Source organism: Eleginops maclovinus, chromosome 4, assembly GCF_036324505.1.
Source record: "Eleginops maclovinus isolate JMC-PN-2008 ecotype Puerto Natales chromosome 4, JC_Emac_rtc_rv5, whole genome shotgun sequence".
Taxonomy (NCBI): Eukaryota; Metazoa; Chordata; class Actinopteri; order Perciformes; family Eleginopidae; genus Eleginops; species Eleginops maclovinus.
In genome coordinates this window covers 35684513-35709756 of record NC_086352.1, presented here as the reverse complement: position 1 = coordinate 35709756, position 25244 = coordinate 35684513, and the positions used below count along the sequence as shown (strand labels likewise).

The following is a 25244-nucleotide window of genomic DNA, read 5'->3' as shown; positions in this document are numbered from 1 at the left end:
CCAACAACAGAATAAGTTAAATACTATGGTTGTGATGTTAATTTGTAGATTAATCATCTTATCAGTGGCGGCTGGTCATTTTCCCCCATGTGGAAAGTGTAATAATTATCACAATAATAATTTGGTATAATGTTTTTTTTTTCACATTTCAAAATAAATGTTACTAATTATCCCCAGAATGTGTGTCTTAAGTACAATAATGTTTAATAAATAAAATGTAAACCATTATTACAGTATGTTTCATTACCCTCTCTCGCCCCTTTACTCATAATTATTCGTGCGAGCAGAAAAATAATTTCTGTGTAAATGTGTGATTTGTAAATGTAAAACACCTTCCACAAATGCATTAAAAAGATTTGCAAACTCACAAGAAAAATATCTGTGAATACTATAATTAACTTACAAATAAACAAAAGGAACGTATGAATCTCTCTCTAACATGGACAACTTTCAATCAGGAATTTGTGAATCAATTTTGTATTTGTCGACCGAAAATGTGTTTTTTGATCTCAATGATCTGCTTGTGGATCGTTTTTAGTTTTGAGACAAATTTTCCGCCGGTCTCGACTAAAATCGTCTCGTGTCGCTCGGTTATTTTCGGAAACCACCTGATGGCCTGCCAACGACAACATTTCCGCATTTCAAGGTTTCAAAGTAAGAGCATGACGTTTTTTGTAACCTAATGATCGTGCTTTTCTACAGATTATTTTACCTAAGGCCATCAAGTGGTTTCCGAAAATAACCGAGGGCCACGACCCGATTTTAGTCGAGATCGGAGGAAAGTTTATCTCAAAACTCTGTGTGTAAAAAGACGATCCACAAGCAGATCATTGAGATGAACAAACACATTTTCGGTCGATAAATAAAACATTTATTCACAAATGCCTGCTCGAAAGTTGTCCATGTTAGAGAGAGATTCACATATTCCTCGTGTTTATTTGTAATATTCACAGATCACTGATGAGTTTTGTGTGACGTGTCGCCAGACACACACACACATTTTTTGGAGGTCAGTATTAGTCAGTCAGCAGCCTTTGTAAGCCCTTCTACAGCCCCAGTCGGAGCTCCCCTGAAGTGCCAGTGAGATACTATGAATTTGTTGATTAGTCTTCTCATATTTTTAAGCCTTAATTCAAAATGAGCCCCCCTTCCACAGCCCCACCTAAAATATTTTTCACTAGCCGCCATATAATCGCATTAAAACTAGGGCCGGGAAGTTAACGCGTTATTATGACGTTAACGCGTTAATCAATTAACGCCAACAATTATTTTATCATTGATCTATGTTTGTTTATTATAATTATTTTGAAAGTCTGTTACTCCCTGGCTGTGAATACACATATGTAAATACTAACTACAACAAAACGAACATATTTTACCGTGATAACAAATAACAACATACCGGTTAGGAAGAAACAAGAATTCATGATTTGATAAGTGTCCTTCATCGCTCAGCTGTGTTTATTCGCTTCATTCAAACAAGACGCAAACAACACACCTACATTTGTTAGCGACACCTTTAAGATGCTTGAGAACTTATTAGCACCTCAATGTATCAAAAGACCCAACAGTGTGGCTGTGGGGGGGGGGGGGGGTTATTTTACCGTAAATCATTTGTTTCTGCACTTAGTGCAGCGCCCCGCTGCAGCAGATTGGGAGGAATGTTTGCTTTTCCTTTTTTTTTTTCTTCAAAGTTTTCTAATATCAAATGTGATACATTCCAAATCGTCCCCAGAAAGACACCCACCAAGAGTGAAATTCTCTTTCGTCAAAGCGTTTAAATAATTATTTTAAAATGTGGGAGGGACAGAATTGTCTATTCCAGAAAGTGCTGGGGACATCTTGGACAGCGTTCTTTCAATTACTTTACCAGTCCTTTCTCATACAACAGCTGATAATGATGGCACACAAAATAGATTGGTGTTACTTTATTCAGTAATTCTATTAAATTAGAGAACATGATATTCAGAGCCACTGCTTCCAATGTGTGACAATAAACAAGCACTCAAACATAAATGTTGATTAAAGTTGACATTCAATTATATTATATTGTTGCTGTTACAGCAATAGCAACAGTTATAATTGATGTGACTGGAAAGGTAAATATGACCTGAACCAGGACAGGAAACAGAATTCCTTCCAACAATTAAAGGGAAGGCCCAATTCCCTCAGTGTAGACAGCTTTCATACATCACAGCGAGTTAGAAGCTCCTCAACAATTACAGAAATAAACACGACGACTGATCAATGTGATGGGTTAGACAAGAAAAACAATCAGTTATAACTCCACTTGATAATAAGTTGTTATGTTCTGTATATGGAGGGATAGCCCCCCTGTCTCTAAAGGGGATAATAGCACTCTATTGCAAAGGTGGGACAGGTAGACTACATCAGAATGAACAAGGACCCTGGACCAAAGGACCCACAACTTCAGCTGTCTGTTAACACTTCAAACTTCTTCCAGCATCCACTGGTTCCTAGCAGTCAATCCAAGGTCAACGGGCAGGAGTCAGTGGACGCCTGGAGGAGTCTGTAGAGGACTGGAGGAGTCAGTGGACGACTGGAGAAAGAGGATTTGATATTTGACACCAACGACCAGAGGTCACCTTCACCTAAAACATGTCCCATAAAGCAAATTATTTTTTTCTCCAATCATCGTATCACTACTTTTGTGTTTTTTTAATTATCTTTTTTCCTTTTTTAAGAACGTCTTTGTATACTGACATTACTGATACTTTTGAGAAACAGGTTTTCTTCACCTACAGCATCTACAAGAAAAGGTGAACAGACATAAATCTTCCGGGCTGCCTCAGCAGCACGAAGGAACACAGAAGTGTGTAGCGTAGTCCTTCTCACAGAGTTTCTCTTAGTTTTATGGTCACTGCTTTCACCTCAGAGTACTCAGCCAGAGCATACTCTCCCCTGAGAGGAGAGAGACAACACAGGAGGCTGGTGAGGGACAGGGGAAAAATAAAAAATATGAAATATGAAGACAGTGATGATTCTTACAGCTCTCGTCCGTTGCCTGACATCTTATACCCTCCGAAGGGAGTCTGGGCATGAAGGGCGTTATAGCAGTTTATCCTGAGCAAAGATAAAGAACACAAAACTTAATATTGGGCCAACCAATTGTTAATCTCATAAAGACACCCTTTACCAGCCAAGAAATGAAGGCCAGTTCGAAACATTTAAAACAGGTTATACAAAAATACATTTTACATAGTTTTCTGTCAAAGTTACTATTGAAATATGAGCTAGTGTTAGGATAAGGTTAGTCAGGCTCAACATAAGGACTAAGACAAAAAGAACAACTACCTTTAACACCTTGAAACTTCTCTACATAATGCATTGTGTTCATTCAATTTGTAGATTAGTTGAAATGTGTTATACTTGGCAGCAAACAGGTAAGACATCCACCAAGCACTGCTGTACTGTGCCTCCAGTCTGTGAGCACAGTCTGAAGAGATCTGCTGTGATGGCTACATCAGGAATAACAGTCTGAAGAGTGCACTGTTCTTACTGTTCTGATCCAGGGAGCTTTATAAAACAAACCAGCCACTCACAGTACATTGAGATATGGACCGGAGTGCACTGTTCTTACAAGCTGGGATATAAGAACAATTAACTGAGAACCAAAATCAATATGTATTTGATTTGACTAAAGCGGAGCAAAGTGTTATTGCGTGTTTGCATTTTTGCTATGGCATGATCGAGGTTGATCAATAAATATCGGGCAGTGTATAATGTCAATTTGACCTTGAAGTTGCCATAACTGATGTTTGATACATGGGGCAGTTACAGCTGTGGAGGAAAATACAGAATTTGATTTTATTCTCATGGCGATCACACGCTGGTGAGTTTAATTTGCAGATTTTTTTCCTCCACTTGGGGCTTGCCGAGTGTAACTCTGTCTACCTCAGTCTTTGTGGTATTGTGAAACGGAGTCAGTCATATTTTTTGTTAATCTCCGCTTGAGCTTTCCTTTTGTACATATTTTTTGAGACATGAATATGGACAGCAGATAATAGAATGACACATTGAAAAATGTTTCACATTTTTACAATGATCATCAATAAATTACTTCACCAGATCATGCCTGCATTTTGCCCCATGATGTTTTAGGGATAAAATATAAATGTTGTTTTTATTGACTAACAAAAAGGCAAATGAAACGGCTGTCAGAGCCTGTGTGAGGGACTCACCAGACAGTGCCAGTCTCCAAGGCTGCAGACACAGACAGAGCTCTGTCCATGCTGGCTGTGAACACTGCGGACACCAGGCCATACTGGGAGCTGTTGGCCCGCTCTATGGCCTCCTGCTGGCTCTTAAAGCTAAAGATGCACTGCACTGGACCAAAGATCTGAGAGGACAAACACATCATTGAAGAACAGTCAAATATCCTACTGTGCAATCAAATCATTTTGTTTCCTGTCCTTTGAAGGTCTCAAAGGCATTTAAAGTCCATCTACAACCAGACCCAGGTTGCGGTGGAATTGTCAGTATATCTTATATAATAAATAGTTTTTTCTTGACATGGGTGGAACTACTGGGGGAGAGAAGGGTGGGGGGTTTTAATTTTTACTTATATAACTTAACATTTTTTATGATTATTCGTTTTTTCCCATTGTCACTATGAATGTTGGTATTCTTGTCTTATCAAGTTGTTAATTGTTGGACTGTTGTGTATGCCTGAAACGAGAAGCATGATTTCCACCCATAGAAATCTGTACTATGGCTGTTTACATGCTTCTTCTTAATATAAATATTTGAAACAAAACATATACCTCTTCCTTGGCAATTTGCATGTGGTCTTGGACCCCAGAGAAGATGGTGGGCTGAATGAAGAGGCTTTTCTCGCCCAAAGCTACTCCTCCATACTCCAGCTGGGCTCCCTCCTCCTTCCCACTCTTTATCAGATCCATGATCTTGTCAAACTGCTTTCGGTCAATCTGGAGCCAGAAACAGGCAGTCAGGTAAAAAGTGAAAGACTCAGTTATAAATGAAAAGGTTAAAATCAGTTTAGATCTGGGGCACTCCGCACAGAGGGCACACCATGGTAATAAGCTCATCTTCATTTAAATGAGTTTCAGTAAAATGACATTAAAACTGAATGTTAATCTGTGGGGTTAGAGAAAAGTAGATTGGTTTGAATTTTGGACAGAGCAAAGATAGCTGTTTCCAGTGCTTCCACTTTATACCAGAATAGCATGTCCTCACTCTGAATCTGTACTGTACATGTATACAGGAAATCAATACTTATCTATATATGTTAGATTTCATACTAATGCCCATTAACACGTCTCCGTTTCCACTTGCTATATGGCTTCTGTCTTTTCCAAATGAACTCCTGTCTTTACAGTAAACAGATCTGTAGGTTTTGGCAACAGAAGTGTGTTGTGTTTCTTTAAAGATTAATATAGTTTCAAAGTGAAAGCATTTGATATAAATCATTAAGGTTGATTTGCTTTGTTTATACTGCCCCTCTGTGTTCGTTTGTGGTACCTAGGATATATGTGAATATATATGTCAAGACATGCAACCAACTCCCGGTGCTGCAGAGTTCATTTCTATTTACGCTTTTGCTTTGGATACTATTTATCTGTAAGTACAAGAACATAATGTTCAGCCTGTGTAACGTTCATATGTTGTAGAAAATGTGAGTCTGTAACATTTTCTCTGTATGTAGCCTATAGAGATTGTTAGAACATGCTTCATTTAGCAATCTGTTAGCAGTTAGCTTTACATTTAGCCTGCTTGTCGTAGCAGCATTGTCAATGCACTATGTATAGCAGTGGTCCCCAAACTAAGGCCCGCAGGCCGGATACGGCCCGCCTCCACATTTGGCCCGGCCCCCTGAACAATACCAGAGACGCATTATGATTTTTTTTCAGTCTGGCCAAGCGAATCCTAGACTAGCCCCTGTCAAATAGAACGGAATAATGGCGAAAAGGTTAGGTAAATTGATTCGGAATGCAGGGTATTTAACCTGCAGTGGTCAATCGATTATTTTTTTGTTCAATGGAAAGAAAAGGCTGTTTGTCTCATCTGTCAAGAGGCGGTGGCGGTATTCAAAGAATGCAATCTGCGCCGACACTATGAATCCCGTCACAAAGACAAGTATTGCAAGGCCAAATGCGAGCAGACAAACTCTCAAAGCTAAAAAGTGGACTGTTACCTCAGCAGAATACATTTGTACGCATAGGCGCCGATACCGTGGGTGCTTCGGGGCCCGAGCACCCACGGAGATTGCCGAGCACCCACGGAGATTTAACCGCACACACGGAGATTGTCGAGGGTCGGGCTTTAAACTTTTTAGAGCACCCACCGGCAGAAACATAAATCGGCGCCTATGTTTGTACGCCAAGCTCAGCTGAACCAGTCATCCGTTCGGGCCAGCTATTGGGTTGCTCAACTGATAGCAGGCAGCGGTAAACCTTTCACTGATGGAGAGTTTGTCAAGAAATGTTTGAATGCTGTCGCGGAAGAGGTGTGTCCCGAGAAGAAAGATGTCTTTAATGCCGTGAGTCTGTCGGCGAGTACAATCACCAGACGCATTGAAGAAATCGGGGGTAATGTATATGCCCAGCTGCAGCAGAAGACGAAAGAATTTGACTTTTTTTCATTAGCACTGGATGAGAGCACGGACGTCACAAGACACAGCGCAGCTGCTCATTTTTATTCGTGGAGTTAGCGCAAACTTTGAGATGTGCGAGGAGCTGGCAGCCCTCCAAAGTCTCAAAGGGACTACAACGGGGGAGGATATTTTCGGCAAAGTATGCCAAACCATGGAAGAGTTGGACCTAGACTGGTCAAAGCTTGCCAGCATCACGACTGACGGGGCTCCTAGTATGGTGGGCGCGTCTCGGGGTCTAATAGGACGCATGAACCGGGAGATGGAAGAGCGGGGTCTCACCGCCCCGCTACAACTCCACTGCCTAATTCACCAGCAAGCACTGTGCTGCAAAGTGTTGAAGTGGGATTCTGTCATGAAGGTTGTGGTGTCATGCATAAACTTCATCAGAGCAAAGGGACTTAAACACAGGCAGTTCCAACAATTCCTGTCTGAACTGGAGTCTGCGCACGGCGATGTGCTGTACTACACAGAGGTCCGATGGTTGAGCCGGGGCAGAGTTTTGAGGCGTTTTTACGAGCTGCTACCCGAAATTAACGCATTTCTTCATTCAAAAGACAAAACGCCAACCCCCATTTTTACAGATGTGGGTAAGGAGGAAAAGAGAGAGGGTTGTTTTTTCTGACACTTTGTGAGTCTCCTTACACACCGGGGACACATTTATGTATAAAAGACAGGAAAAACTGCATTTTGCATAATAGGGGAACTTTAAAGAGGCCCTTTTCTGCATTCTGTGATCTTCCTTCTCCTGTAGTGTGTAGTGTGCAGCGCTCAAACACATTGTACGTGATAGGCTAAGGGGCGGGACATTTCTAAGCAGTTCACCAATCACAACAGAGTCAGCCAGCTAACCAATCAGAGCAGACTAGGCCCTGGTTTCAGACAGAGGGTGAAAAGAGTATGAGGACAAATAAAGAGCTTTTTGAATATTAAAGCATGGAAAGATGTGACAGTAAAAGCAACCTGAACATGACATTACAGGGTCCCTTTGAGAGGCAATAATATGTAAATTTCATGTTCAAAAAAACAGTTACAATTAAGGATGTTGCTTGAGGTTTGCTGTGAGTTCTACCTGTGGCCCGTGGGATGTCTGGGGGTCCAGCGGGTCTCCTATGACAATCTTCTTGGCGTTTTCTATGCTGCGATGCACAAATTCCTCATAAATACTCTCCTCCACAAAGATACGTGATGCAGCTGTGCAGCACTGACCCTGGTTATAAAAAGCTCCTTTCTGAGTTTCCTCCACAGCCAGCTGCACTACACACACACACACACACACACACACACACACACACACACACACACACACACACACACACACACACACACAGAGTAACAAAAAAGACAAGAGCAATAAAGAACAACCGTCGTTACCTTTGAGTTCTAACATTCTTCAGAAGAAAATGGGAACTTCGCTCCTATGGGAAGTATCGTCAGTCTGGGATGTTCATTGCAGAGGGTGTTATATAATTTAATTAGCTAATTTGTCTTCTCTTGGCACAAGAGGATGATGTCACCAGTCTTGGGGAAAAAGCCCCAGCTTCAATGCTCTGACTAGCTTGATAACCCTAACACCTTACCTTTAAAGAGTTCCGGCTCATTGCTCATGGTATATAAACTAATAAACTAAAACTGAACTTAACCTGTTTAAATCTCTGAAACACTATTGAGAGGTGTGCTTATCAGTTAGGTAACACATACTGTAGTTCGTCAGGCCAATGTTACCACACATCATCATACTACACATGAGTGGTGCAGTAGTGGCTGTATTGTTCTGGATCAGGAATGCTTCACTGCAGCCCCTGAGCTACAGAATATGTTTTGATAGTGACACAGTCGCTGGGATCTTCACCCTACAGTTGTCTGGTGACAGCAATGGCACAAAAAAGGTCAATTGTACAGATGAAAGATGAGCCATGACAGGACTCATATTTCAATATTTGTGAGTTGTGATGTGGTGAAACCCCTGAGGGTGCAAAGGTGTGAAGTGACTTTTGCTCAGTCTCCAGTGCATGCTGAAACATGCCCATGTTGCATTTCATTCGTCATGTTACTATTATCTATATTATTTTTGTTTACTTACATTCACAGTCAGCAAACACAATGCATGGGTTCTTCCCCCCCAGCTCCAGAGTCACTCTCTTCAGATTGCTTTTGGCAGATGCTTGTTTGATCAGCTTGCCAACCTGCATGATGGTTCACATAGACATATCCTAATGCATCATGCGTAGTATATCTACACAGTAGCAGCACAAAACATAGTATTAGTAGTGTTTAGTGTAATAGTGTTAGTGAACTCAAGCAATTTAAGCTAATAAAATCTATTTCAGATGGATATCGTAGAACAACAAACCATGATTCTAAAAAGTTTAGGAAGTAAATGTATTTCATTATACAAGCACTGCAATAATCAAATGTGCTGGGCTGTGTCATGATCCTGATTTCGTGTCTGTCGTGTCTTCTTGTTGTGTGTTTTATTTTGAAAGGTTTTCCCCTCTTGTGTCAGGTTAAGTTTCACTCACTGTGTTTAGTTTCCCTCCTTCCCCTGATTGTGTCATTGTGTTCACCTGTTGCCCCTGTGTTTATCCTCCCCTCTCCAGCTGTGGTGATTAGCCTTGTGTATTTAGTCTTGGTTCCCCTTTTGTCTCTGGTTCGGTAGTCGTCGTCGTTTCCTACCTGATCCTGAACCTGTTACCTGCCTGTTCCTGCCCGTCCGTCCGTCTGTCTGCTCCTGTTCCCAGTGTCCCTGTATCCCCTGGTTATTGTTGGTGTGGTTATTTTTGGTTGAACGTACAGCTTTAATTTAAATAAAGCTCACCTTTTGTTTGGACCCATACCGGCCTCCCGTTCATTTTACTGCACTTGGGTACTGTTACCCAAACCCTGACAGGCTGAGTGGAACGGAAAGTTTTTCACCACCAAAAGTATTTTATTAAATATGTTTCTTAGATAACTTTTCATCTCATTTTATTTTTATTTGTTTCGTCATAGCATTGTGAAGCACCTTGAGATGACGTTGTTTTTAAAGTGTGCTATAAAAATAAAATGTATTATTATTATTATTATTATTATTATTAATAATAATAAAGAAGAAGAAATCAGGTTCTACTCTTCTTTCTATTCCTCACCGGTTTCTTAATTCTCCATCTTGGAAGATTGTCGTTAATTTGGAAATTCAAGTAGCTAACAGTTGAAACAAATGACCCAATAGGGATGAACATGGATATATTGGTGCTTGTATTGACTTGTGAAAGATTGTTACAGATATCTTCAGTACTAAAATAATAAGAAATGGTACGTTATCTTGAATATAATGTATAACAAAGTTAGATGAATCAGCCATCTAGCATAACTAAAATCCTTTAGATCAGTGATTCTTAACCATAGGGCCGCGGCCCAAACTTGGGCCGCCAGCGCCACCTAGAGGGCCGCAAAAAACTTTTAGTTTTGCACCTGTGGGCCGCAAGGGCCGCGGGACTGCATAGGTTATCAACTTAAGACACCAGAGATATGTTATCCATGAGAAGCTCCGTTACAATGCAGCTTTCGACCACGTGGTGGCGGTAATGCATCAGTCAGTTGTTTAACAAGCTGCAATAGACAGAGAAGAAGACTGTCTTCTTCTCCACGCTAGATATATTCACCCGATACGCGACACGCGATATATATAAAATATATATACACACACACATATATATATATATATATATATATATATATATATATATATATATATATATATATATATATATATATATATATATATATATATATATATATATATATATATATATATATATAAAGAAGAAGAAATCAGGTTCTACCACATATATATATATATATATATATATATATATATATATATATATATGTGGAGCTGTTACCTCCGCGACCCTGACGGAAAAGCGGGAGAAAATGGATGGATATATATATATTTTATAGATATATAAAATTATGGAGAACTTTTTAAAACGGAAAAATGACGAACATCGTTCCGACCCCCCACAAAAGAGTGCATTTTAGCGTCGGTACAATCCCGATTATATAAAATACGGCTTCGTAAACGGAGGTACCGAAGCAGTGCTGAGAGCCCAGTGTGTGGAGTGTGGGCTGACGCTGTCAAATGAGGCACTAAAGCCCTCAAAACTACAGCGGCATCTACAGACCAAGCACCCGACGCTCGTGGGAAAGCCGGTGGAACTTCTCAAAAGAAAAGAAAATGGGCTGCAGATGCAGAAAAGGTCGGTCGTGTCACTGACTGGCAACTCCAAATGTGCACTGAAAGCCAGCTACCTCGTAGACGTGTGGCACAGACCAAGAAGGCGTTCACCATAGCGGAGGAGTTGGTTCTGCCTGCCGCTGTTGATATGTGCCGTGAGATGATCGGAGAGGCCGCTGCAAAGAAGCTGCTGACCATCCCACTGTCAAACGACACTGTGAGTCACCGTATCGCTGACATGGCCTCAGACATACAGCATCCACTTCTTGAAAGAATAAAAAGTAGCCAGTTTTTCTCTTTACAACTAGACGAGTCCACGGATGTCACGAATGCTGCACTGCTGCTGGTTTTTGTTTGCTATCGCTGGGACAGTAGTTTGCACGAAGACATACTGTTTTGTGGAGAGCTACCAACACGTACCACGGCTCAGGAATGTTTCCGCTGCATGGATAACTACTTCACTGAGAACGGCCAGGACTGGCAGAACTGTGTCGGGGTGTGCAGTGACGGTGCAGCATCAATGACTGGCAGGCATCAGGGTGTCATCAGACAGATACTCGATCGTGCACCAGAAGCTAAATGGACACACTGTTTTCTCCACCGTCAAAGCCTTGCAGCAAAAAAGACGTCACCAGATTTCCACCAGGTGATGGATGTAAGTGCAAAAACCATACACTTTATTAAAAACAATGCTGCGAACTCCAGATGTTTTGCTAAGCTTTGCAAGGACATAGAAGCAGATCACATCCAGCTGCTGTATCACAGTGAAGTGAGATGGCTTTCAAGAGGACTAGTCCTCAAGCGTTTGTTTGAACTGAGGAATGAAGTCTTCTCTTTTCTCACTGAGAAAAACAATCATCTTGCACAGTACTATGCCAACACAATGTTCACAGCAAAAGTTGCCTACCTCTGTGACATTTTTTCACTGCTGAACCAACTGGACATCTCACTTCAAGGAAGAAACAGCAACATATTTTTTGTTGCAGACAAAGTTAAGCTTTCAAGAGGAAACTTGCTTTGTGCACCACGAGGGCCCAGGAAAAGAGGATGGACATGTTTCCACTTTTGTCTGACATTTTGGAAAACTCCCCTCAGGTGAATATCAGTGACTCAGTCTCTCAGCACCTCTCACAACTGGCAGAGACATTTGATAACTACTTTCCTGAGGATCCCAGAGAGGGAAAAATGTGGATTTTGGACCCATTTTCAGTGGATCCCACTAAAAAATGATGTTGCTTTGCCCTCACATATGGAATCCCAGCTTCTGGAAGTTTCCACTGACAGCACTTTAAAGTTGCAGTGGGGCAAACTGGACCTGGTCTCCTTCTGGATTGCTGTCTCAAAGGAGTACCCATGTCTTGCACTGAGGGCCGTGAAAGTCCTTCTCCCATTCACGACTACATACCTGTGTGAATCAGGATTTTCCATTGTGGCCACAACCAAGACCAAAGCCGGAAACAGACTCAGAGCAATACTGGAGGCTACTCTGAGAGTGAGCCTTTCCCCCATTCCACCCAGACTGGATCTGATTATGTCTCAGAGGCATGCCCAAATGTCTCATTAAGAGGTGAAGATAAAAAAGGGAGTTGTATCACTGTTGTTCATTGTTGTTATTATTGTTGTTATTGTTGATTTGTCAGATATAAAGATTCTTCTGGTTCTGCATGCCTGCTGAAGCAATTGTCAAATGACTTCACAGATTATAAGGCTATAGTTTCCTTTGCATTTTATTTCAATTTAATTTACAGTTTATTTCATTAAAAAAAATATTCATATTATGTGAATGTATTTATTTTGCCACCTTTTTATTGATTGATTGATTTATATATATATTTGTATTTTTTTTATTATAAGTAAAATCTAAATATTGGTCCTTTTTTAAATAAAAAGCCTGACTTGATCCTTTAAAAAAATGTCTTGTCCCGGCTTGATATGTGCCAGGAATTATCAGCCTGTTCAGTGGCTTGATGTGTGTGCAGGTTTACATACACATGTCTAATAAAAGTCTTTGTGATGATCCCATTTTATCATGTCATTTTATTTGACAAGGTTTTTGCTTGTTAAACTGTAAGTGGATTTGGTTTATTATTGAATACAAATCAAACCGTGAGTGAGGTCAATTAAACCTATACAGTGTAAATATTTAATGGGCCCCGGGCCACTTTGTACTATAAAAATTGGGCCTCAAGGTCAAAAAAGTTAAGAACCCCTGCTTTAGATTACACAATTACAAACACAGTGAACAACTGCACAGGTTGCATGAAATGAGTGAAGAACAGTACACTCGAGTTGTTAACGGTGCTGACTGCTGGCTTCAGAAAAAACATAATTAAGGTTATACATCATTAAATGATTAAATAGTTTCAAAAATACTGCCAAACATTAACCTAACAGTAATTTATATTTCCTCTGTAATCTCTTACTCTATCAACACCTGCCTTACTTTAGTTCTGCAATTCAAACTGCAAAACAGCACTGCATAACTCAAAAGGCTGCTGGTTTTTATATCCAGCTATTTAAGAGGGTCTTTTATGCATTTGTCAAAAATCATGATAACAGCAGAAATGACTGTCGTACACTCACTCACCTCTGTGGAGCCAGTGAAGGCCACTTTGTCAATTTCCATGTGGCTGGCGATGGCTGCTCCTGCTGTTGGGCCGAAGCCTGGAACGATGTTCACAACTCCCGGAGGAAACCCTGCCTGAAAGCCGAGCCAGAGAGAATGTTGGTGCTGCGAGTCACCGGGTGTACTGTTCCAGATAACATTTACAGACATTTAATCCATTTGTCGAGACAAGGGTAATTAAGTATTGCTTATATCTTCTTTCTATATAATCAAGTGATATAGTTATGTCTTAATGTTGAAAAATATTGTGGACTCTAATTGTATTATTGTTCTTTAACAACAAATGACTGGGGTTTGTTACTAACATTGATACAAGATTAAATCCTCTTTAAAAAATGTTAAGGAAGTTGGGGGTTTCAAGGACATAACATTCTACAAATGAAACTTTTACGTGACCTGGACCGAATCGATGACTCGTTCCAGTTATGATATACTAAAACTGTAAAAGATAAGTATAAGGGATTAATTATTTATTTACCAAATTTAAGGGATTTCAACAATATAATAAGAATGTTGTTATTAATTTAGTTCTGAAGTGCTTTTTGCATTACATTGATTATATAGCAGTTCACTCTGAACCTTTAATTAAAGCAGTGAAACATAAGGAACACATCGGAACAGAGTTGCCTTTTTTAAATAAAAAATACATGTGACAAAACATCGTCAAGGATGAATATTGCTGTTCGTGAGTTTAAGAGATTGTGCAGAATACGCATGGTGGAAACTTAGCTAGAGATTCACCGCAGTACTCTGAAGTAATGTTTTCTACTTAAAACAATGTCACTTTTCAAAAAAATTGCTGAGAATTGCTTCAACCATTGACTTAATACTTGATCCCAACCATCAGACATTCATAGCCTACCTCCTGCCTTTAAATGATAACTAACTCGAAACCAAAAGTTACACACGGTACACTGAAGCTCAGCTGTCTTTGGGTCGACATGTTGACTTGTCCCTGTCCATACATTTCAATGTGTTTCCACAGCTGTTCTCAAAATGATTAACACATCCCTTAAGGAAAATTGCTTCCTGTGAGTGCACTCAAAACTACGGAAGCCGAGAACGGCCATGGATTTTTTTCTTTTTTATGCACTGTTATCTTGTGATAACGACTTATTATCTCATATCTCGATATAACAAAGATTGTTTTCTGAATTAATTTATTTCGTTATCTCGTGATGACAAATTAATTATGTCGTTATCTGGATATAACAGAAATATAACAGATAGATACGAGTTTGTCAGCCTCTCATCTGCTAACCGGTAGCCCCTAAACAAACCCAGTCAAGTAAACAAACTAACATAAAGTGTAATTTACACGTAGGCTACACCTACAGCCATTGCCTACGGAAGCCATTCGTGGCAGCACTTGTAGGTTGAAATCAGGTTGAAATGAAGTCAAACATATTATAAATTAATTCATTATCACGAGAAAAAGATCTTTGTTATGTCGACATAACTAAATAATTAATTCGTTATCACGAGAAAACAATCTTTGTTATATCGAGATAAGTCGTTATCACGACATAACAGTGCATAAAAATTAAAAATAAATCCATGGCTGTTCTCGACTTCCGTACAAAACAGTAACTTTTGAAGCCACTATTAAAGAAACCAAATCTCAACAGTGGAGCGCCAATACAGCAAGATACTTAAAAATATTGTTGAGTTCCAAATTCCTTTTGATAAATCATCTACAAAACTGGGTTTGATTCTGTGACTGTGTTCTCAACTGGTTCTATTGGTCTGGACCTTTGGGAGACAGTTAAAAGGTTATGGTTGAGATTGTCTCGGTAGCAGAACAGGAGAGCAGGATCTTTAATTTGCGTTCATTTCAAACTAAGAGAGGTTTCCAGTCCAACATCAGACCTCTTTGACAAGTGATCCAACGTGGAGGGCTGTAAGGGGCGTCTGCTCCGCTGGCTTGATGACCACAGTGTTCCCACAGCTCAGGGCTGGAGCCATCTTCCACATGAACATCAGCAGAGGAAAGTTCCACTAGCATAGTAAAAAAAAAAACATGCCAGGTTTAAAACACAATATCCGAAACAAGTGACACAGTTAGTGTACAATTTCAATACACTCTATACTCTATCAGGCTATACATTTTTTAAACTAATTTACATTATAATCCATAACATTTTGCTTGTCGATACTCACACTGGCACTCTTTTTTGCCTTCAAACTGCGTGCACCAAACAATATGATTTGTTTGTTTCCACCTCCCCATCTAGAACCAAAGTCTTAAACGCTGTGATATATTTTTTTTTTAGCTGTTCTGTCAGTATTTCCTGCGATCTTCAGTCTAAATTAATATTCATATGGGGAATTTCACTGACTATTTAAAGGCAAATATCGACTAGGAAGTACTACCGCACACAAATATTCTGATATATAAAACTCAGAATATTTTTGTGTGGTAGTACTTCCTTTGTTCCTACGTACACCATATTTTCACATGAATCGTATGCAAAGTTTTATAAATGAGGCCCCTGGTTCGTCAGGAGCCATCCCTAGAAGATAATTCAAGTTTCTTTTATTTAAATCCTTTCATTGTGTTGTATCATACCTTCATTTTTTTTGTTTAAGCGTAACTCTCCCTGTAGTTTAAGGTCTCTGTACTTCCCTCCCCCGTGTGTGACCCGCGTCTGTGATTCTCTACCCCTGGGTAGAGAATCCCTGGGATGACTTGGCTGTATTTATAGATACCGTTTGGGGTTGTTGTGTTTAATGAAGAATAGGCAGGGTTCGGGTTGTATTCAGGTGAGGAATAATACAATCCATTTATTTCCTTAACAAACCATCCTTTTGCAGTATTCTCCCTCGCGGTAACGTGCCCAAAAAACATTTGCTACAACCAATCCTGTGACAAGACCTTAAATACCTGTGCCATAGGGAATCGGACAGCGACACCCTATGGCACACACTGTGAATAACACCCAAACATGAACTCATTAAAATGGCTGTTACACAATAAGTCCAGAGGACGTAAGATGAGTGTACTTCTCATATGATAAGATAAGATAAAATAAAATAAGATAAGATGTACCTTTATTAATCCCAGTGGGGAAATTCGAGTGTTTAAGCAGCAACAGAGAAGAGGAAAAACAGTACAGGTTCACACAGGGATATGAAACACAAATTTAAAATAAAAAATTCTAAAATATATATATATTTATATGTATATATATATATATATATAATATATATACAGATAAGTAACAAAAGTATTGTTAAAAATATACACATGTATGTGTTCAGAACGAAGTTATTGTGCTTAGAGCTGTCCTGAGGTGGGGTGAGTCTGTGGCTGAACGTACTCCTCATCTTCACTAGCTCTGCATGGAGGGGTGGGAGGAGTTATCCAGGAGGTTTCCTCCTCGTCCTCCCCTCAGCCACCTCCTCCAGATTGTCCAGTTTAACTCCAACTACAGAGCTAGTCCTCCTCACGAGCTTGTTCAGCCTGTCAGCATCCCTTTTGTTGGTGTTTGCCCCCCAGCACGCCAAGGCAAAGAAGAGCACACTGGCCCCCACAGACTGGTAGAACGTCTGCAGCAGCTTCGTGCACACGTTGAAGGAGCTGAGCCTCCTCAGGAAGAACAGCTTGCTCTCTCCCTTCCTGAAGAGAGCATCAGTGTTTTCACTCCAGTCAAGTTTATTGTTCAAGTGCACTCCCAGGAACTTGAAGGTGTTCACCACCTCCACGTCCTCCCCCCTGATGGTGATGGGGGTTAGAGACCTCTTCGTGCTCCGCCTGTAGACCACCACCAGCTCCTTAGTCTTGCTGATGTTGAGCTGGAGGTGGTTGTTGTCACACCAGCCTACAAAGTTCTCCACCAGGGCCCTATACTCCTCCTCGTTTACATCTGCGATGCAGCTGACAATGGAGGAGTCATCGAAGAACTTCTGTAGGTGGCATGAGCCGGAGTTGCGGAAGTCATGGGTGTAGAGGGTGAACAGGAATGGTGACAGCAAAGTTCCTTGGGGGGCACCAGTGTTGCTCACCAGCACATCAGACACGCTGCCCTGCAGTCTGACATACTGAGGTCTGCTGGTGAGGTAGTCAGTGATCCAGGCCACCAAGCTGTGATCCACCTGCATCAGTGACAGCTTCTCAGCGAGCAGGTGTGGCTGGATCGTGTTGAAGGCGCTGGAGAAGGATTTTTAGTGAGCTGTGCGGCTTCTCCAGAGGTGAGCTGGCTCTGTGCAGCATGTAGATTAGGGCTGAACGATTTTGGAAAATAATCTAATTGCGATTTTTTCCCTCAATATTGCAATTGCGAGTTAATATGCGATTATTTTTTCAAGGTCCTCTTCTCATGTATTTTTCAAAAAAACACAAGCAATAAATCAATCTTGATTACAATCGTGATTACAATCGTGAACCTCGTGAGGTAGCAACAGTAGCGAGGCACGTTCTGCACAATACCTGACGTTGCGCAGCATTTTCCTTTTTAAAGCCAAAATAATTCCACACAACTGACGTGCCGCCCCTCTTTGGTACCAAACTTCCAGCCGTGCACTCTTCTGACGAGCCTGAGGCCATTGTGTAGGCCTAACAGGTTCAAGCGCAGCGTTGACTTCGTTCTCTGTCTGCTCGGCTTCGCTCGGCTCCGCTCGGCGTGACCAGTCAAATCGCAGCCTTTGCGCTTGGAAAATCTCGTTTTGTCATCTCGCGATATTATCGCAAATGCAATTAATCGTTCAGCCCTAATGTAGATGAGGGCATTCTCTACACCGCTGTTGGCCTGGTAGGCAAACTGTAGAGCATAGTTCACTAACAGGTGGACCGCGGTCCAGTTCCGGACCCTGACACCGACCTATAGGGACCCGGACCTATAATCAATACATTAATAAGGGATTTTCCTTTTTGATGGGGCAATTGTATTTTAACCGGCAACAACAGGGGGCGAAAGAGACAAGGGAGCGATACAGGGAGATAAAACACAAGAAGAAGAGACAAGTTAGCGGGAGAGAGAGAGAGAAGAGTGAGGGGAGAGTGAGTGAAGAGACGCATTGGTGGAGAGAGAAGACGGAGAGAAGAGTGAGGGGAGAGACGAGTTAGCGGGAGACAGAGAGAGAAGGCGGTGAGGGGAGCACCTTTGAGCACCCTGACATGTGTTTGAGAATGGCCCTGACACCATTTCAGCCCCGATTTAAAATCCTGGCCGGACAGGCTAGAGCTCAGTTCTCTCACTGAACTAAAGACAGTCAGTGAGGGAGTGGAATATAAGAGGGACAGAAAGACAAACCTTAAAACTGTTCAATTTAGTTCAGTTATGATGTGTTCGGAGTGATATGTTTTATAATTGACTGAAACTGTTAAGATTTGAAACGGTTAACAAAGAGAAAGGGAAACTCAAGCTGCTGCTGCTGCACTTTATTTAATTTTTCTAAATGTAAGCTCTTTTAAGATGCACACATTTTCAAATGCTATTTTACTTATTTTCTCTATTTTATTTTAAATGCTGCCCGAGTGGAACATCAAAAATATGTACAGTATTATACTGTATATCTGTATAGTTCAAGTGACAATAAATATTGTTGTTTTGAATTGTACTTTGTTTGTTTGAGACAGTCAGTTGTTGATTACATGCAGACGTTGATACAGCTACTAGGTCACAGCTAATGTATATCACACTCACTCATAACGCCAGTTAGACATTTTGATGTTCTGGACCTTTGCCTGAGGAAATTTTCTTTAACTGGACCTCGTTGAGTTTTAGTTGAATACCCCTGCTGTAGAGGGTCCAGGTAGTCACACACAAGGGGTTTGAGATGCTCCAGGATCAGTCTCTCAAAGATCTTTATGACATGAGAGGTCAGAGCTACAGGCCTGTAGTCTCCTGGAGTGCTAGGGCGTGTTTTCTTGGGCACTGGGACAATGCGGGAAGTCTTCCAGATCTCAGGCACCTTCATCAACTTCAAAGAGAGACTGAAGAGGTGCTGAAAAGCTCCTGTTAACTGTCCGGCGCACACCTTGGGCACCCGGGGGTTGGTGTTGTCTGGCCCCCTGGCCTTTCTCACATTGATCTTCGAGAGCTGATTCCTGTCCGGTGGTGATTATCGGAGGTGTGAAGCTGCTGGAGGTGTCACCCAAGAGTAGGGTTGAATGGGGAGAGGCTGCTGTCCCCTGTGGAGTGGTGTTGGGTGAAAGCCCTTTTTTTCTTGTTCAGCAGGGTTTTAATGTCCCCATTGATCCAGGGTTTATTGTTTGGGAAGCATCGTGCCTTTTTGGTGGGTACAATGCTTTCCTCACAGAAACTGATGTAGTCCGTGATGCACTGTGAGAGTCCATTAATGTCCTCACCAGGAACTCTGTGAAACATGTCCCAGTCTGTTGTCCTGTAGCACTCCCTCAACTCCTCCTTGAGCTCATCAGACCACTGCTGTACAGTCCGGATGGTGGTAGGCTGTCTCCCAACAAGGGGCTTGTATTTGGTAACAAGCCTGATCAGGTTGTGGTCTGAACCTCCAAGGGGGGATGGGGAGAATGTTGGAGCTGTATGCCTCCTTAACATTGGCATGCAGCAGGGCTAGTGTCTTATTGTTCCTAGTGCCACTGGTCACCTACTGGGTGAAGTTTGAAAGGCTTTTGGAGACTTTTACATGGTTAAAATCTCCATTAACCGTGATAAATGCACTGGGGTGTCGCGTCTGTAATCCCGCGATTAGGAGAGTGGAGGACATCAGTCGCCTGTGATGCTGCAGCACTTTGTGGGATGTAAAAAACAACAGCGATGGCGTGTGAGAACTCCTGAGGTAAAAAATACGGCCTCAAACTCACAGCCAACAGCTCAATGTCCGGAGTACAAATGCTGTCCTTTACCGATACGTGTCCAGGGTTACACCATAGTTTGTTAATAAAGACGGCAAGTCCTCCACCTCTCTTCTTGCCGCTCCGCTTGTCTCTGTCGGTTTGAACCACAGTGAAGCCACCCGGCTCCACCAGACAGTCTGGTATTTCCCCGTTAAGCCATGTCTCCGTAAAGCACAGCAAACTCGACTGACGGTACTCCCGCTGTGTTTTTAGTGCTGCGAGTTCGTTCGTCTTGTTTCCCAGTGACCTGACGTTCCCCATGATTATGGAGGGAAAATAAGGTTTAAATCTCCTCCTATTATTTGCCCTCTTTTACCTCACACAGGCACCAACACGCGTCACCCGTCTGTGTCTGCGTATAACAGCTGGTAAATCCCTTGGTGGCGCTGCAACTCGGCCCCGGAGTAAGAGATAGTCCTGCAGTTGATATTCATAGAAAAGTGGTAAAAGTCGGCCATCATCATCGACCGACTAGCCTCCATTGGAATATCTGATACCCCTTGGACTGGTTTAAATCATATCTTTCTGGCCGTACTCAGTTTGTCCAACTCAAAACATTCAGATCCCATTCTCCCCCCCTCTCCTTTGGTGTTCCCCAAGGCTCTGTCCTTGGATCCCTCCTGTTCATTATCTACCTTCTCCCTCTTGGCCATATTTACCGTAAATATAATATTCAGTTCCATTGCTATGCAGAAGACACCCTGCTCTACCTGTCCACCAAACCCACCACGTCCCTCCCTCCCAGCTCCCTCTCCGATTGCCTTCAGCGAAACCAGATCCTGGTTCTCCCAAAACTTTCTCAAGCTCAACAGTGACAAAACTGAACTCCTCCTTATTGACACCAAATCCACCCTCTCTACAATAAATGACTTTTCCATCTTCATTGACAGTTCATCTGTTTCACCCTCTCCCCAGGTTAAGAGTCTGGGTGTCCTCCTGGATAGCACCCTATCATTCTAGTCCCACATCAATAACGTCACTCGGTCAGCATACTACGTAACATCTCTCGCCTGAGCCCATGTATTTCCCCCAACAGTGCTGAAATTCTAGTTCACACCCTGGTCACATCACGTTTGGACTACTGTAACTTTCTCCTCTTTGGTTTACCTGACAAGTCCATCCATAAACTACAACTGGTTCAAATCACTGCTGCCTGTATCCTAACGAGAACCCCCTCCATCAGTCACATAACACCTGTCCTACAGCAAATCCACGGTCTCCCCATCAAATACTGCATCATCTACAAGATCCTTCTTCTCACATTCAAGGCCATCAACAATCTTGCCCCTCAGTATCTCATCGAGCTTCTCCATATCAAGACATCCACCTGTTCTCTCAGGTCCTCTTCCTCCATCCAGCTCATCTTCTCTCCTGCTTGCCTGGTTACCATGGGGTCAAGAGTATTCAGTCGCTCAGCCCTGCACCTCTGGAGCTCTCTGCCTCAGGACTTCCAAACCTCCACTTCCATTACCACTTTCAAATCTCAACTGAAAACATATCTATTCAGACAAGCCTACTCCCTTTAATTCTATTTCTCCTTGTACACTGTTTTATTACATATTTTTAACTGCTTGCTCTTATGAATGTTTGATTGATGGACTGATAGTTTTTCATTTTTATTTTTTGTTTGGTTTGATTTTGTACGGTGACCTTGAGTGTTTAGAAAGGCGCCCATAAATAAAATGGATTATTATTATTAAAATAAATCCTACCAGTAATACATACAAGTTGGAAATCAATGTCCCAACACTTACAATTAAGTGAAGTACAATAAAAAGTAGCAGTAGTGCAGAAAAAATACAGAAAAGACAAGAAAAAATTGAAACAAAGGAGAGCTGCTTAAACAGGCTGCCACTCAAGGTGGCGCCAAGTAACAATTGATACATAGATGATACATGTATTATGTATCATCTTTCACCTGTGTTCGCGCTGAAGTCCCGTTGAGAATGGAATTTTCAGAGGTGTATTTCCTTTTAGATTATGTCTGCATGAAGAAAGGTGGCGCTGTCTTGCTCCTCTCCAACTCAGTATTTTTTTTTATTTTTTATTTCAGTGTTACTTACACTTCAGTGTGTTTTTTTTTTAGCTCTTTTTACAACATGCAAGCCGACCAAGCCAACTCTACCATACAATATGGTAGAAAGGAACTATTTTGCATCAGAAACTTGGTGGACAGCAGTCTGTCACCAAGACCGGCAAACAATGGGGTCTCGCCATGGCTACCTGTTTTTGTGGCTGCTGTACCCGAGTGGCCAAGGACGAAGAGAAAGCGGGGATTTAGGGTGTTAGTGAGGCTGAGGAAGTGTGAAAATGGCCTCTTCTTCAGTGTATTCTTCCAGCTAATGTCCAGTCACTGGATTACAAACTGGATTAACTCCGAATCAGGATGGCTTTTCAACGGGAGATTGAGAACTGTAGGCTAATGTTATGGTTTTTACGGAGAATGGGCTTGACCCCTCTATCCCAGACTCTGCCATTGCCCTCCACGGATTTTTATTTTTCGCCAGGACCAGAAACTCAGGGAAAAGTTAGGGAGGAGGTGTGTGCTTTATGGGGAACAATAACTGGTGCTCAGATGTGCGGATTATTTCTTCGGACTGTTCTTCTCATTTAAAGCATCTCATGTTAGGATGCTAGCCAGTGGCGGCTGGTGGAGTTTTCTCCAGGGGGGGCTATAACTCCAAAATGTATTTTTTTTAAAAAGCATGCATACATGTACTAAGGTATCAAACGAGTGTATTTACATAAATGAAAACAACAAAAACAACATTATAGATAGATAGAAGTGCAAAGAGAAACAAGTGTGATATATAGAGTATGTACAGTATATGCAGTTAAGAGTGATTATGTAAAGATTAAGGGCAGTATAAAGAGGTGGGAATAATTGGCATAGTATAAACAGATGTAGTATGAACAAATATACAGATGTGCTATATTACTATACAGATGGCCAATATACATATATAATAAATATCTATCTCTCTATCTATCTCTCTATCTATCTCTAGATATATCTCTATATCTATATATTTAAATAATATATATCATATATAACATGGACAATACACATCCTTTAAGACAGAAGGCTGTGACGTCAGCCCCGCCGCCAAATCCAGCTGCATTCAGCTCGGGGCGCAGGAGAGGTGCGCCCCAACATCGTCCTATCTCTTGTATTGAAGAGGAGCTACTGCGCATGTACAACTTTTAACAAGAGTCTATGGGCAAAGATTCCTGCGCCCCAGGGCGGAAATACGTCACCAATCAGACAATGTCAACGAACGAAACAACTTTACTCATCATTAACTATGAAATATTTATCTTGCACATCTAAAAAAATATATACATATATTTCGAAATATTTTTATTTTATTATTTAAATTTTATTTAATTTTTTTATGTCTTATTCAAGGAAATGTGGTGAGAGGTGAGTGGTGGGGCGGCGCCCTAGCGCCCTCTATTGGCCAGCCGCCACTGATGCTAGCCCTTTTATTTGCCATAAGAATTGACAGCGGTTGTGACAGCAGTGTATGTTCCACCGCACGCTGACAGCCACTCAGCGCTGGACGAGCTGTATGGTGTTATCGACAGGACAGAGACTTCACGGCCCAAGGCGGCTTTTATTGTGGCTGGCCGGGGATTTCTATACCGCCGAAGTGAAAAAGGTCCTGCCGAAATACTACTAGCACATCAGCTGATTGACGCACGGTGGAAACACACTGGACCATGTTTATTCCCCTTACCGACATGGATATAAAGCTGTCCCTCGCCCTCCCAAATAGGTCCAGAGACGACGCCATTGCCCTCACCCTCCACACTTCCCTCTCCCACCTGGACTAAAGGAATTTATATGTGAGAATACCGTATTTTCCGGACTATAAGGTGCACTTAAAAGCCTTAAATGTTCTCAAAAAACAACAGTGCGTTTTATAATCCAGGGCGCTTTATATATGGATTACGGTAATTCTGGTTGTGCTTACTGACCTCGAAGTGATTTTGTGTGGTACAACAGCGCTCACGGCGCTGTCAAAATGTTTTAGTACGACTTTGGTAAACTACAAAGCCGCACCGCTTGCAGCATTACGGCTACCGTAGTCAGGAGCGTCGCGGAGTTGCACCAAATGGCACCGGTCAAGAGACACGCTTACGATGCGGACTTCAAACTCAAGGCTATCAGTCACGCAGTAGAACATGGGAATAGAGCAGCTGGGAGAGAATTCAACATTAATGAATCAATGATACGGAAGTGGAGGAAGCAAGAAGATGACCTGCGCCAAGTAAAGAAGACCACGCAGAGTTTCCGAGGAAACAACGCGAGATGGCCGCAGTTAGAGGACAACATTGAACAGTGGATTATTGAACAGAGAGCAGCAGGTAGAAGCGTCTCTACAGTCTCTATTCGAATGAAGGCAACAGCGTTAGCACGGGACATGAATATCAATGACTTTCGAGGCGGTCCTTCTTGGTGCTTTCGTTTTATGAAAAGACGTCATCTCTCCATCCGCACACAAACTACCGTCTCACAGCAACTGCCAAAAGATTACGAAGAAAAGCTGGCCGCTTTCCGCGCATACTGCGAAAAGAAGATCACTGAAAAGAAGATCCGGCCAGAGCACATCACTAACATGGACGAGGTTCCCCTCACCTTTGATATCGCCGTGAACCGCACTGTGGAGAAAACAGGGACCAGAACGGTGTCTATACGTACGACAGGGAACGAGAAGTCATCCTTCACTGTAGTTCTCGGTTGCCAGGCTAATGGCCAGAAACTTCCACCCATGGTCATTTTCAAGAGGAAGACTTTGCCAAAAGAAAATTTCCCAGCCGGCGTCATTAGCAAAGTTAACCCGAAGGGCTGGATGGACGAGGAAAAGATGAGGGAGTGGCTGAGAGAAATTTACGTCAAGAGACCGGATGGCTTTTTCCACAAATCTCCGTCCCTATTGATCTG

General features: G+C 41.9%; 1 protein-coding gene across 1 annotated transcript in view; it reads right to left on the bottom strand.

The window, feature by feature from the left end:
* Positions 1-1913: 1913 nt before the first annotated feature.
* aldh1a3 (aldehyde dehydrogenase 1 family, member A3) overlaps positions 1914-25244 on the bottom strand; it is a 54687-nt gene continuing 31356 nt past the window's right edge. Inside the window, exons 6-13 of the mRNA XM_063882559.1 lie at positions 15346-15474; positions 13438-13551; positions 8715-8817; positions 7704-7888; positions 4785-4949; positions 4203-4360; positions 3010-3084; positions 1914-2922 (exon numbers count right to left, since the gene is read on the bottom strand). Of these exons, the coding sequence (XP_063738629.1) occupies positions 2853-2922; positions 3010-3084; positions 4203-4360; positions 4785-4949; positions 7704-7888; positions 8715-8817; positions 13438-13551; positions 15346-15474 (999 nt within the window). The 3' untranslated portion in view covers positions 1914-2852. The remainder of the gene's footprint in view (positions 2923-3009; positions 3085-4202; positions 4361-4784; positions 4950-7703; positions 7889-8714; positions 8818-13437; positions 13552-15345; positions 15475-25244) is intronic.